The following is a 13238-nucleotide window of genomic DNA, read 5'->3' on the forward strand; positions in this document are numbered from 1 at the left end:
TCTTGGTGGTGGTGATGGTGGGAGGGATTTTGTTTGGTTTTCTTGTTGTTTGTTCTTAGTGTCTTTTTCTTCAGTAGGAAAAATAATTTTGATTTCACAAAGGTGAGACATCAGGACTTAAACTATAGTTTTTGTATCTTATTTTAAAAGTATTTGCTACATCCCTACTGTCTATGCATCTAAATAGAGACCTAGCCATGTAATTTAAGTCTCTGAATGGTCTTAAAATTTCAGGTTGACTGGAGGAAATTTATCGCTGTGAATGGAACAACTGCACATCCTCATTACGATCCAGATGGAACAACGTACAACATGGGGAACTCCTATGGGAAACATGGTAACATTGGGGTGGGAGTCTTTGAAAAAATAATTGGGAGTTAACTGTCTTCCCAGAGTTCCATTACGGCTAAGATGTTAACTTATATGAAACTCATTTGAAAATTTCAGAAAGAAATCTCTGAAATTACATTTCTGAACTCAAAATATGTCATTTATTGTTATGTTCTGTGGTCTTTTTGTGTATATATTTAGAAGCTGATTTTCTATTTGGTCTTTTCATCATGACTCACATTTTTATGTTTCATTATGCTTTTTGGCTCACATGCATTGTAGGGATTTTCAGTATATATTTCTCAAACTTGAATTTTTATGAGGTACCATACTATAAGAAATTTAGAATGGTACAGCAAAGAGATAAAGAGAAGGTACACTGTATGTTACATAGAGAGGAATTTATTTTTACCATGGGAGTAACACACTACAAAGTAAGTTGAGGTTAAAGTTTGGTTGCATTTGCTGCTACTTGTATCACATCCCTTTCCTGTTCATCTGTATGCTTTCCTAGCTGTTAGTCTGTTCCAGAAAGTTCTAATGGCTAATAATGATAGCTGACATTTATAGAGTAACTAGTATGTGCTGGTGTTAACCATTTTTTCCTATATAGTTTCTCATTTAATCCTATATCAAATCTCTGAGAAAGGTACAATTATTTTTATTTTTTAAATTGAGGTATAGTTGATTTACAATGTTGTGTTAGTTTCCCATATTCTTTTCCATTATGGTTTACTGCAAGTTATTGAATATAGTTCCCTGCACTATACAGCAGGACCTTGTTGTTTATCTGTTTTATAGACAGCAGTTTGCATTTGCTAATCCCATACTACTAATTTATTCCCCACCCATTTCCCCTTTGGCGACCATACATTTGTTTTCAATGTCTGAGTCTATTTCTGTTTTGTAAATAAGTTCATTTGTATCATATTTTAGATTCCCATACAAATGATATCATATGATATTTGTCTTTCTCTGTCTTACTTCACTTAATTGATAATCTCTAGGTCCATCGATGGCATTAAGAAAGGTATTATTACCCCCGTTTTATAGATGAAGGCAGTGAACCTTGAGAAGATTTAAGATGCTTGCTTAAGCAAGCCTCAAGTGTCTAATACCAGGCTTGGAACCAAGCCTGAATAACACAGAAAAAGCTTGCTATTTGTCATTCTTTTAGACCATCTTAATAATTATTTATCACTGAGTACAGAGGATTCTCTCAGGGCATGCAAATTCATTATCATATACCCGAATATACATCTCTCTCTGTTTGGAAAGGAATGTGTGACTACAAGTATTAGAAGTTTCTGACTGTCTATCTTAGCTGTCAATCTATCATCTATAACCTATGAATCCTTTGTATAGGTTAACTTTTGAATAGGTTAATGTATACCTCCGGTAAGGAATTGGCTTTTTGGGTTGTTCATCTCTACCTCTCCATATTTCCACATATGAGTATATATGAAAGTGAAGACTTCAGATTTGTTTTTTTACTGGCTCAAGAAAAGATAGGGTACCCTGGAAACTTCATCACCCAGCCCTCTCTGCCCTTTGTTACCTGACCTCAGGTAAGAATGTATTCTTCACATCTGTTATAGGAAACATCAAACATCTTTTTAGGTAAAGTCTTTAAGCAAGTGGGTAAACTGACTCAGCGTATTTTTTTTTTTTTTGTCCATTCATTTTTTTTTAATCATTAAAAATTCATTCTTCACATCTGTTATAGGAAACATCAAACATCTTTTTAGGTAAAGTCTTTAAGCAAGTGGGTAAACTGACTCAGCGTGTTTTTTTTTTTTTTTTGTCCATTCATTTTTTTTTAATCATTAAAAATTCATTCTTCACATCTATAGGAAACATAAACATCTTTTTAGGTAAAGTCTTTAAGCAAGTGGGTAAACTGACTCAGCGTGTTTTTTTTTTTTTTTTTGTCCATTCATTTTTTTTTAATCATTAAAAATTCATTTCTTAATAAATTAACTCTATTAACCAAGTGAGGCTTCCCTGGTGGCTCAGATGGTAAAGAATCTGCCTGCAATGCAGGAGACCCAGGTTCAGTCCCTGGGTTGGGAAGATCCCCTGGAGAAGAGAATGGCTACCCATTCCATTCATCAGGTACAGATGTGAGAGTTGGACCATAAAGAAGGCTGAGTGCCAAAGAATTGATGCTTTCGAATTTTGGAACTAGAGAAGACTCTTGAGAGTCTTGGGCAGCGGGAGATCAAATCAGTCACTCCTAAAGGAAATAAATCCTATTCATTTGAATGACTGATGCTGAAGATGAAGCTCCAGAACTTTGGCCACCTGATGCAAACAGCTGACTCATTGGAAAAGACTCTGATCTTGGGAAAGATTGAGGGCAGGAGGAGAAGGGGGCAACAGAGGGTGAAAGGATTGGATGGCATCACTGACTCAATTGACATGAGTTTGAGCAAACTTCAGGAGATAGTGAAGGACAAGGAAGCCTGGTGTGCTGTAGTCCATGTAGCAAAGAGTTGGACACGACTTAGTGACTGAGCAACAATAACAGCCCACTCCAGTATTCTTACCTGAAGAATTCCAAGGACAGAGAGGAGCCTGGTGGGCTCTAGTCTATGAAGTTGCAAAGAGTTGTAGATAACTTTGTATATAGTCCATAATATAAGAAATACTGTTTAACCATTTTAATTTATTTTTCTAAAATAAATCCTCACTAGGTCAGTGATTCTCAGACTTCCCTGGTGGCTCAGACAGTGAAGCATGTGCCTACAAGGTGGGAGACCTGGGTTCAATCCCTGGGTTGGGAAGATCTCCTGGAGAAGGAAATGGCAACCCACTCCAGTATTCTTGCCTGGAAAATCCCATAGATGAAGGAGACTGGTAGGCTACAGTTCATGGGGTCGCAAAGAGTTGGACACGACTGAGCGACTTCACTTTCACTTTCAAAGCCATTGGCATGCTTCCTAGCAATGTAAGATCAGTGGGCTTCATCTTCAGATATTCTGGTTCAGTAGACTTGAAAAGGGGCTAAGCATCTGCATTGTAATCAATCTTTCACTCCTTATCTTGATGCGTTTTAACAAGATCTCCAGGTGATTTTGGTGCAAGTGGCCCATGAATCTCTGAGAAATCTTGCACCAGTCATTATAAGTTGTACTTGCTATTTTGCCTCAATTTGATGTTTATGCAAAGTCCTAAGGCATCTCCCAGAGTTAGACACAAGTATTGAGCAAATCATTTCTCTGGGCATGCAGTCCTCTGCTGTGTGTTTCCTGGGTGTCTGCCTGCCTTGTACATGCTTTCAAGACTTACAACCAGGACAGTCCATCAACTAGTAGTGTTCAAATTTAGTAAATTGAGTAATCGTCATTTAATCCAATTGCTGAGATAGGAAATTCTTCTCTTGATACTCTAATCTCAAGCAAAACTGGATTTACTTCTTTTTTCTTACTTGATTATTTGGTTCAGTGAGTAATTTTTGAACTAGAGCACAAATGTATATGTAGCTGCAGAGAGCTCAACTGAACAGTATGTGTTTGGGGGACAGTTAGTGATTTTTTTTTGGTAAATAATGTGCTTGCTAGTAATTTCTACTTTTACAAAATAAAAAGCTTTTAATTGTTTTCACTTTTCCAGATATTTTTAAAATGAACAGAAATCCTCTAAACATTTAATCTAGCTAGTTTTAAGTACTAATTTAAAATAATGTAATCTCTTAGTAATATTGGAACTGTAGAGTTTATCTTTTGTTTCTTTTATAACTCATCACTGTATAAAGCATGATGTTTTATTTATAATTGTTTCTCAAAACATATAGTATCCTAACCTAGACCTCCCCACTAGTTGCTTACTCAGTGTTTTTACTAGGATGTCTAATAGAGGTTACAAAATTAATTTTTTAAAACCAAACTTTTGGTCTTTCTCCCTAAATTTCTCTGCTTAAAATTTTCCCCATCTCAGTTTAGGGTAACTCTATCATTCTGCTTGCTTAAGATGATAACCTTGGAATCATGTTTGATACCTCTCTCACATCCACATCTAATGGGTCAAAAAGTAATTTCAGCAATGCCTTCAAAATATATCAAAAATCCAGCTATGTCATATCACCTCCCCTGTCCCCACTCTGGTCTGGGCCACCATTCTTTCTCATTTGAATTCTTAATCAGTCTCCTTGCTTCTCCCCTTACCCTACTTTACTTTATTCTCAGTATATCAGCCAGTTATCTCTTTAGCCTCCCCCACCTCATCTAGAATTTTCTGTCTGCTTCCTACGGGCAGGGCCACACTGCCCTCACTGCAGTTATTTGAACGTTCCAAACTTATTCTTGGCTGAGAATCTTTGCATTTGCTCTTCTCCCCTCATAGCTCAGTTGGTAAAGAATCTGCCTGCAATGCAGGAGACCCTGGTTTGATTCCTGGGTTGGGAAAATACCCTGGAGAAGGGAAAGGATACCCATTTCTGTATTCTGGCCCGGAGAATTCCATGGACGGTATAGTCATGGGATCGCAAAGAGTTGGACATGACTGAGCGACTTCCACTTTCATCACCTGAAATGCATTTCTCCCAGATATCCTCAAGGCTCTCTTCCTCACTCCCTTCAGGTCTTGACTCAAATGCCACCTTCTTAGTGAAGCCTTCCCAGACCACCATAATTTAAATTGCAAATAGTAGCAGCCCACATCCTTATACACTCACTTCTAATTTTCATTCCCTGGTTTATTTCTCATTATAGTTCTCATCTGGTGCATTATGTTTTTACTTATTGTATGATTTTTTAAAATTTGAGTTTTATAAAAGAAGAGCCTTTTGTCTATTTTGTACATTATTTTGCTGTACACAAGTGTCTATAATATGGTGCTTAGGACTCTTAGAGAAGAGTGCCTGGAATATAGTTGACACTAAGTGGCGCTAGCAGTAAAGAACCTTCCTGCCAATGCAGGAGACTTAAGAGATGTGGATTGGATCCCTGGGTCAGGAAGATCCCCTGGAGGAGGAAATGGCAACCCACCCCAGTGTTCTTGCCTAGAAAATCCCATGGACAGAGTAACCTGGTGGGCTATGGTTCATAGGGTTGCAAAGAGTCGGACATGACTGAAGTGACTTAGCTTTCAAGGAGCTGCTAATAAATGAACAGGGAAATGGATGGTTATCCTGTTCCAAAAGAGGTGAAGAGATTGTGAAATTCTATAAGTTACAGGTTCTTCAGGACCTACATTGGCACTTCTAACACCAGAAAGATAATTCAATATGATCTCAGTATTTGTTCATTCATTGAGTTATTTAACAAACATATGTTCTTAGTCAATCCATCAGTAGTTTTTTATAGTTCACCTACAGGTCAATGTTTGGTACTAAGGATTCAAAGATGTGTTAGTTTTAGTTCCTGCTCTGGAAGAGCATAGTCTGCTAGGAAACTGATAAATACACAGAAAATTATAGTAAATTAGATAAGTACGATGACAGTGTAGAATATAATCAGAGCATAAAGGAGGGGCAACAAATGTCTTTGGATGGGAAAGGCTGCTTAAGGAGTGGGTACCTAAGTTGATTGTTGAGGAAATAATAATAATCAGATGAATAATTGCATGAGTGAATGTTGATAAAATGGGAGGAGAGGGGACCCAAAGTGACCCCAAGGATCTAGAAGACTGAAAGGAAGAAGTTGGACATAAGTACAAATGGAGACTGTAGTTTTTGGAACTGGGGAGTGGGGAGAAAGACAAATAGAACTTGAAGATATTCCTGGCTGCTATTGTATCTTATCCTATGAAGCTGGGATTGAGTTCATCTTCAGAGAGCTAGAAGGGAACCATTTGTGAATATTAAAATACAATAGCTGTTGGTTGGTTACTTTGTATATGATGTTTCAAAACCTTAGCTAATACTGTTTCTAAAGTTAATATATTTTTGTATCCAAGTCTTTGAAATAACCCTTTATGAAATATATGTATCATGCATATTGCATAAATCTCTTAATTGCTTTTGCCTAGTCCACAAATGCAAGGGTTATCTTTTATTCTTCAAATGTATGTAAAACAGTTAAGACAGGACTTTCCATTTTCCAGGTTCCTGCTATAATGTTATTCGGGTTCCTCCAGAAAAATCTGACCTTGGGGAGACAATCCATGGAGCCCAGGTGATATGTTCTATTGCTCCTGAGGAGCGGATGAGACCTTCTTACTACCACAGCTTTGGTGAGCCCAAAATAAGGCAAAATTTAATAGGACCTGCCTTAATGTCACTGTTGCAGGGGGACTAGTTGGAAAGTACTATGTTAATATAGTTTATTAGAGTATGATGATAAGAGACCAAGGTTGCACTTTAATGTGAATTAAGTTCATTCTGTTTAGTCATGTATAGCTTATCCTAGCCAAATGACTGATGGAAAAGATATTTTAATACAAGCAATTATGAAAAAATTGTTAACAAGTTTTTCATTAATTGACTGCTCTAGGAAACAGCTGTCAGTTTAGGAAGTTATCAGTTTCTTCTCAGCACCCTGAGTCAGGGAGAAATAGGCTGAGATTTAGTCACCCAACCGTAATTCCACTTAAGTTCTCTATGGAGAACAGCCTTTCCCTCCAGCCCCCTGCTCCAGGATGAAACAGTGAATAACCCCTAGTCATAGAAATCAGTTTCTTTGGTTTGTTTTGTATTGTGTTGTCTGCTGTCATTGAATAAATACAAAGGAAAAATATACAGTTTTGCGTGTTTCCACAATAGAAGCTATGGGCTTTGGATGATTATGATGTGTCAATATAGATGCATCAGCTATAATAAATGGACCACTCTGGTGGAGGAAATTGATAAACTGGGGGCTGAGAGTGTATGGGGATGGGGGTATATGGGAAATCTCTGTACTTTCCCCTTGGTTTTGTTTTGAGCCTAAAATTGCTCCAAAAAATAAAGTCTTAATAAAAAAAAAATTTGACTGTAAAAAATTGACAGAATTCAGTATTTTAGGTGATTTTAAAGACCACAAATAATAATCATACTAATATTTTTGGAGGAAAATTCATATTCCGCATAGATTGCTTCAGCTGTTTTTCAGAATATTTATTTTCTGTATCCTAAACTTTTATAGCCTATCTGCTCCTGGATCCTTACCTCTAATGTAGATAGCAAAAGGATTAGGGAATAAAGCTCCAGATCATAAATGACACTTTAATATAATGCTTCCTAAACCAAAACAATTTGAAAAGGAAGAAAAAAAAAGATTAAAAAATGCAAGTTGAGGGCATTTAACCCAAGCTATTCTAAGAAGTTCCTGTTTTTATGTAGGAACAGAAAATATATATAGCAAAGCTGAGAACTGATGAAGAATTATTTCTGATTGGCATTTGTTTAGGTCAGCAGTAATATGTCCAACTATTCTGACAAGTCCCCATAACTGTTGCATTTCAGACATTTTGCCAAATAACATTTTATTGTTTACTTGAACTATTTTAGGAATGACAAGGAACTACATCATCTTCATTGAACAGCCTCTAAAGATGAATTTGTGGAAAATCATCTCTTCTAAAATTCGAGGAAAGCCCTTTACAGATGGAATAAGCTGGGAACCCCAGTATAATACACGGTTTCATGTGGTGGATAAGCATACTGGTCAGGTAGAGAATTTTGACTGTGAATGGTTGGACATGAAAGCAAATTTCCATATCACTGATTTTTGCCTTGTTGGGTATTTCTTGCATAGGCCACTCTTAATTAAAGGATATTGCCTTCTTCCATAAGGAGAGCTAGCTATTTATTAATTAATACAGTGAATTTTGCATATCAGAAAATTGTAGGAAATGGTTTTATCCTTTAAATTATCTGATTCAATTACAAAATGAATTGACAACAAAAATGACATCTAGGAAATCCTCTTAGCATGTTAGCACGGATTTTTCTGTATAATAATATTTGCTAAAGAGAATACTGTTTATGCAGAGGTCTTCTGTAACTTTTGCAATTATATTTTTATTAGTTGTTTTTATGACATTTTGGTATACAAGTGTGATAATACTACCAAAGGCCAAAGCATATTGGTTAAATATCTTTCTATAGATGCCTGATAAATAGCATTATTATATTTGTCTACTTTTTAACCACTTAAAGAAATAGTATCCTAAATTTACTGTAGTCCCACATATAATTTCATTATGGAAAAATCCCATTTTAGTAATGAGAGCATTTTCCAGAGGATTAGTCACTTAATTTATCATAAACTTTTTAATAGAAGTATTTTCTATTTAACCATGTACTAAAGAGTTTAGAATTTATTTATTCTTCAAAATATTGGGCCATATTTCATGAGAACTTTGAAGTTAGTTAAATCAGTTGATTGGTCTATATCAAATAGCCCCAGCTTATTGATTAATATGAGATGAGATGATTTTAAATCAAAACATATTTGCTTCTACATTCCAAATTCTGGTTTTTATAACTGCCAGTCCTATTACTTAAAGGGGGAGAAATCTTAACTTGAGCTTTGTCGATCTGTACCTTAAAGGAAATAAAATCTCTCTTTCTCATTGTCTGTGTTCCTACAGCTTCTTCCAGGGATGTACTACAGTAAACCTTCTTTTACTTTTCACCAAATCAATGCCTATGAGGACCAGGGCTGTGTTGTCATTGATTTGTGCTGTTATGATGATGGAAGAATTTTAGAAGTCTACCAACTACAGAATCTTAGGAAAACTGGGAAAGAGCTTGACCAGGTAGAATTCTCTGATTTGTCAAGAGTAGTCAAAATCATTTTGCTCTAGCCAAGTTCTCGCTTTGGGCTTGGAATTTGCAGTTTCTTTCGCCTCTTTGGCAAATAAAGAGGGAGAATGGTTTTAAAGCATTGAAAACACAAGTTTGTAATTTATTTATTTAATACTTCAAAATAATTCAAAATATGTACTTAATACCTAATAAATAAAAATTGTATTAAAGAAAACCAAGAAATATATTTTGAAACACTTGTGATTAGTTCCTTATTACCCTTGAGGAACACTAAACATACTTACATTTCTTAGAAGGGATAGTAAAATGGTAAATAAAGCAAAACTATAATATTAATTCTTCGATAAAAGAAAATGTCTTAGTTCCTCAGCTTGAAGGGATTCATTTTTTCCTGATAATCAATCTAAGGCAAAATTTTTCCTTGGATTATGTAATGAAAATTGTTTTCTGCTGTAGTTTTATTTTTAAATTTTTTAAAAACATTACTTTCAAAGTTTACTTACATTTACTTAGCTTACTTATGTTATTATATCTGTATGGTAGGTCTTGATATCTTGGTATTTACATTATAAGTCCTTTAGCTCCTTTCTATTTAAAGATTGCCTCAGTTTTTGTTGTTTTGTTATTTCCATAAGTTTTAGAATCAACTTATTAGTTTTTGTAAAAGCAAACAAGCAAACAAACAAACAAAAAACCATGGTTGGGATCACATTGTATGATCTGTATAGATTAATTTGGGCATAACTGACATCTTTATAATAATGAGAAATATTAAGTCTTCCAACTCATGAACAGGGACTATCCATTTATTATACCTCTCCATTTATTTTACTCTTTTAAAATTTCTTTTTGAAAAGTTACCTTTACATTAACAAAATTTATTCTTTCTATTTATTTGGCTGTGCTGGATCTTCTGGGCTTTCTCTAATTGTGGTGAGCAGGGGCTACTCTTCACTGGGGGGCCCTGGCTTCTCACTGCAGTGGCTTCTCTTGTTGCAGGGCATGGGTTCTGGGCGCATAGGCTTCAGTAGCCGTGGCACATGGGCTCAGTAATCATGGCTCGCAGGCCCTAGAGAACTCAGGCTTTAGTAGCTGTGGTGCGCTGGCTTTAGTGGCTTCTCAGCATGTGGAATCTTCCTGGATCAGGGATTGAAACTGTATCCCCTGCAGTGGCAGGCAGATACTTGCCCATTGTACCACTAGGAAAGTCCTGAATCTTTTAAAATTTCTTGAAGTAATGTTCATAGTTTTCAGTGTGAGGATATTACATGTCTTTGGTTAAATTTATCATTAGGCAGTTAGAATGTTTTGAAACTGTTGTAAATGGTATCTTTAAAACTTTCATTTTGTTTTTGATGGTATGTAGACATGAAGTTGATTTTGTATATTGATCTCATATTTAGAGATCTTGCTAAATTCACTTATTAGTTTGATCTGTAAATTACTTTGGATTTTCTATGTATACACTCATATTATCTGAAAATGATGACAGTTTTATTTCTTTCTCTCCAGTTCTTATGCATTTTCTTTTTTTCTTCTTTTCTTACTGTACTAGTTAAGGCTTTAAGTTGAAAAGAAGTGCTGATAGCAGTAATTATTTTCCCACCTCATTTGGAAAATGTTTAATAAATCACCACTAAGTATGAAATTGCTGCAGGTATTTTTATAGATACCTTTATCAGATTATCTTAATGGTACCTTTAGATAAACAGACGTGGTCCAGTATATCAGCATTTTCCTTTATGAGTAATACATTGTGAATCCTGTTTTGGACATCTTCCTATGCCAAGGTCATATAAATATTTTATGTTACCTTCTAGAAGAATTTTTAATTCTAAAAATTAAGTATGTATATATATTTATATTCTGTTTCTGGACTTCATTTTTTAGCATATCATAATTAGCTATTTATTCCATTTTATTTCTCTCTCTCTCTCCTTTACACCTGAACTTTCTTTTGGCTGAAAGGCACGGTAAGCTGTTATCATGCTCAGTGGAAAAAATCAGTTTTTTTTTTACATATAATCTATGCTTTTTCAAATCTTTTCCCATTTAGGTTATTAAGCAATATTGAGCAGAGTTCCCTATGCTATACAGTAGGTCCTTGTTGGTTATCTATTTTAAATATGGTAATCTGTATATGTTGATCTCAAACTCCCAGTTTATCCTCTCTTTCCCCTTTGTAAACCATATATGCTAATTGCTTCAGTCACGTCTGACTCTGCAACCCCATGGACTATAGACCGCCAGGCTCCTCTGTCCATGAACACTGGAGTAGGTTGGCATGCCCTCCTCCAGGGGATCTTCTGGACCCAGGGACCAAACCTGCATCTCTTACGTCTCCTGCATTGACTGGCGGGTTCTCTACCACTAGTGCCACTTGGCAGGCCCCTTGTAAACCATAAGTTTGTTTTCTGGGTCTGCAAGTCTGGTTCTGTTTTGTAAATAAGTTCATTTGTATCATATTTTTTAGATTCCACATATAAGTATTATCTTGTGATATTTGCTTTATCTGATTTACTTCATTTAGTATGATAATCTCTATCCATGTTGCTGCAAATGGTATTATTTCATTCTTTTTAATGGCTGAATAATATTCCATTGCATATATGTTACACATCTTCTTTATCCATTCTTCTTTTGATGGACATTTAGGTTGCTTCCATATCTTGGCTGGGGCTTCTCTGGTGGCTCAGATGGAAGAGAATCTGCCTTCAGTGCAGGAGACCCAGGTTTGATCTCTGGGTCGGGAATATCCCCTGGAGAAGGGAATGGCTACTGACTCCAGTATTCTTGCCTGGAGAATTCCTTTACAGAGGAGCCTGGCAGGCTACAGTCCATAGGATTGCAAAGAGTCAGACACAACTGAGTGACTAATGCCTTCACACTTCATGTCTTGACTTTAATTTGTATTGTAAGCAGTGCTGCAATGAACATTGGAATGCATGTATCCTTTTGGACTGTTTTTTTTTTTTTTTCCCCTTCTGGATATATTCCCAGGGATTGCAAGATCATATGGTAGCTCTTTTTGGTTTTTTAAGGAACTTCCATGCCGTTCTCCATAGTGGCTATACCAATTTACATTCCCACCAACAGTGTAGGAGGGTTCCCTTTTCTCCACACCCTGTCCAGAATTTCTTGTTTATAGTTTTTTGATAATGGCCGTTTAGAGTGGTGTGAGGTGATATCTCATTGTAGTTTTAGTTTGTATTTCTCTAATAATTTGTGATGTTGAGCATTGTTTCATGTATCTCTTGGTCATCTGTGTATCTTCTTTCTTTTTTTATTTTTTAAGTTATGAAAGTATGACAACACATTTACAAGAGACTTGGAAAATACAGAACAAAGTTACAATATACTCCCACTATATATTACAATTATCTTTTAAAGTAGATAAATTTTTAGTTGGAGTTTCAATATCAAACTCTCAAAAATTAATAGAATGACTAGAGAGAAAAGTGGATGATATAGTAGACCTGAAAAGCAGTATGAACCAATTCAACATAATTAAGATTTTCACACAACAGTAGGAGACAAATTCTATTCTATTCAAGTACCCATAGACTATAAACCAGGAGACACTGGAACATATCCAGGGACATAAAACAAGGTGCAAAAATTTTGTCATCTAAAGTTATTGAAATCATACAGAATCTGTTCTCTTATCACTGTTATACTGGAAATCAATATCAAAAGATATTTGAAGATAACCTATATATTTTCAAGTGCAATGTGACATTTCCCAAGAGAGAACTTTGACTTAGTCATTGAAAGTCTCAATAAAATTAAAAGACTGAAAAACACAGAGGGTGATTGTAGAGAAGAAAGTATTTAAATGAGAAATTAATATCAAAATGACAGATCAATATCAAAGATACTTTAAAATTGACATGTATTTGGAATTAAATATCTACTTTTAAATGATGGGTGTATTTAAGAAGTCATAACAAGGAAAATTAGAAAATATTTGTAACAGCATAAAAATGAAAAGAGAATTTATCAGAATTTGTTGAATGCAGTTGAAGCTGCTCAGTGCAATTAAATACAGTGTGGAGTCTTGAGTAAGGTATAAAAAAAAAAAGGACACTAGCATAAAATTTTGTGAAATTTGAACAAAATTTGTACTTCAGTTAATAACTATGGTTGTTCAATTGCTAAGCTGTGTCCAACTCTTTGTGACCTCATGGACTGCAGCATGTCAGGCTTCTCTTGTCCT

The 13238-nt window shown here is 35.4% G+C and overlaps 1 protein-coding gene across 2 annotated transcripts in view; it reads left to right on the forward strand.

Annotated features, from left to right (window-relative positions):
- The window catches only part of BCO2 (beta-carotene oxygenase 2), a 72024-nt gene that overhangs the window by 47708 nt on the left and 11078 nt on the right, over positions 1–13238 (forward strand). For both annotated transcript variants that reach the window (XM_043482283.1, XM_043482284.1), the window contains exons 5-8: positions 235–337; positions 6376–6504; positions 7760–7920; positions 8845–9012. In XM_043482283.1, coding sequence (XP_043338218.1) covers positions 235–337; positions 6376–6504; positions 7760–7920; positions 8845–9012 — 561 coding nt within the window. The remainder of the gene's footprint in view (positions 1–234; positions 338–6375; positions 6505–7759; positions 7921–8844; positions 9013–13238) is intronic.

This window comes from Cervus canadensis, chromosome 11, assembly GCF_019320065.1.
Source record: "Cervus canadensis isolate Bull #8, Minnesota chromosome 11, ASM1932006v1, whole genome shotgun sequence".
Lineage (NCBI taxonomy): Eukaryota > Metazoa > Chordata > Mammalia > Artiodactyla > Cervidae > Cervus > Cervus canadensis.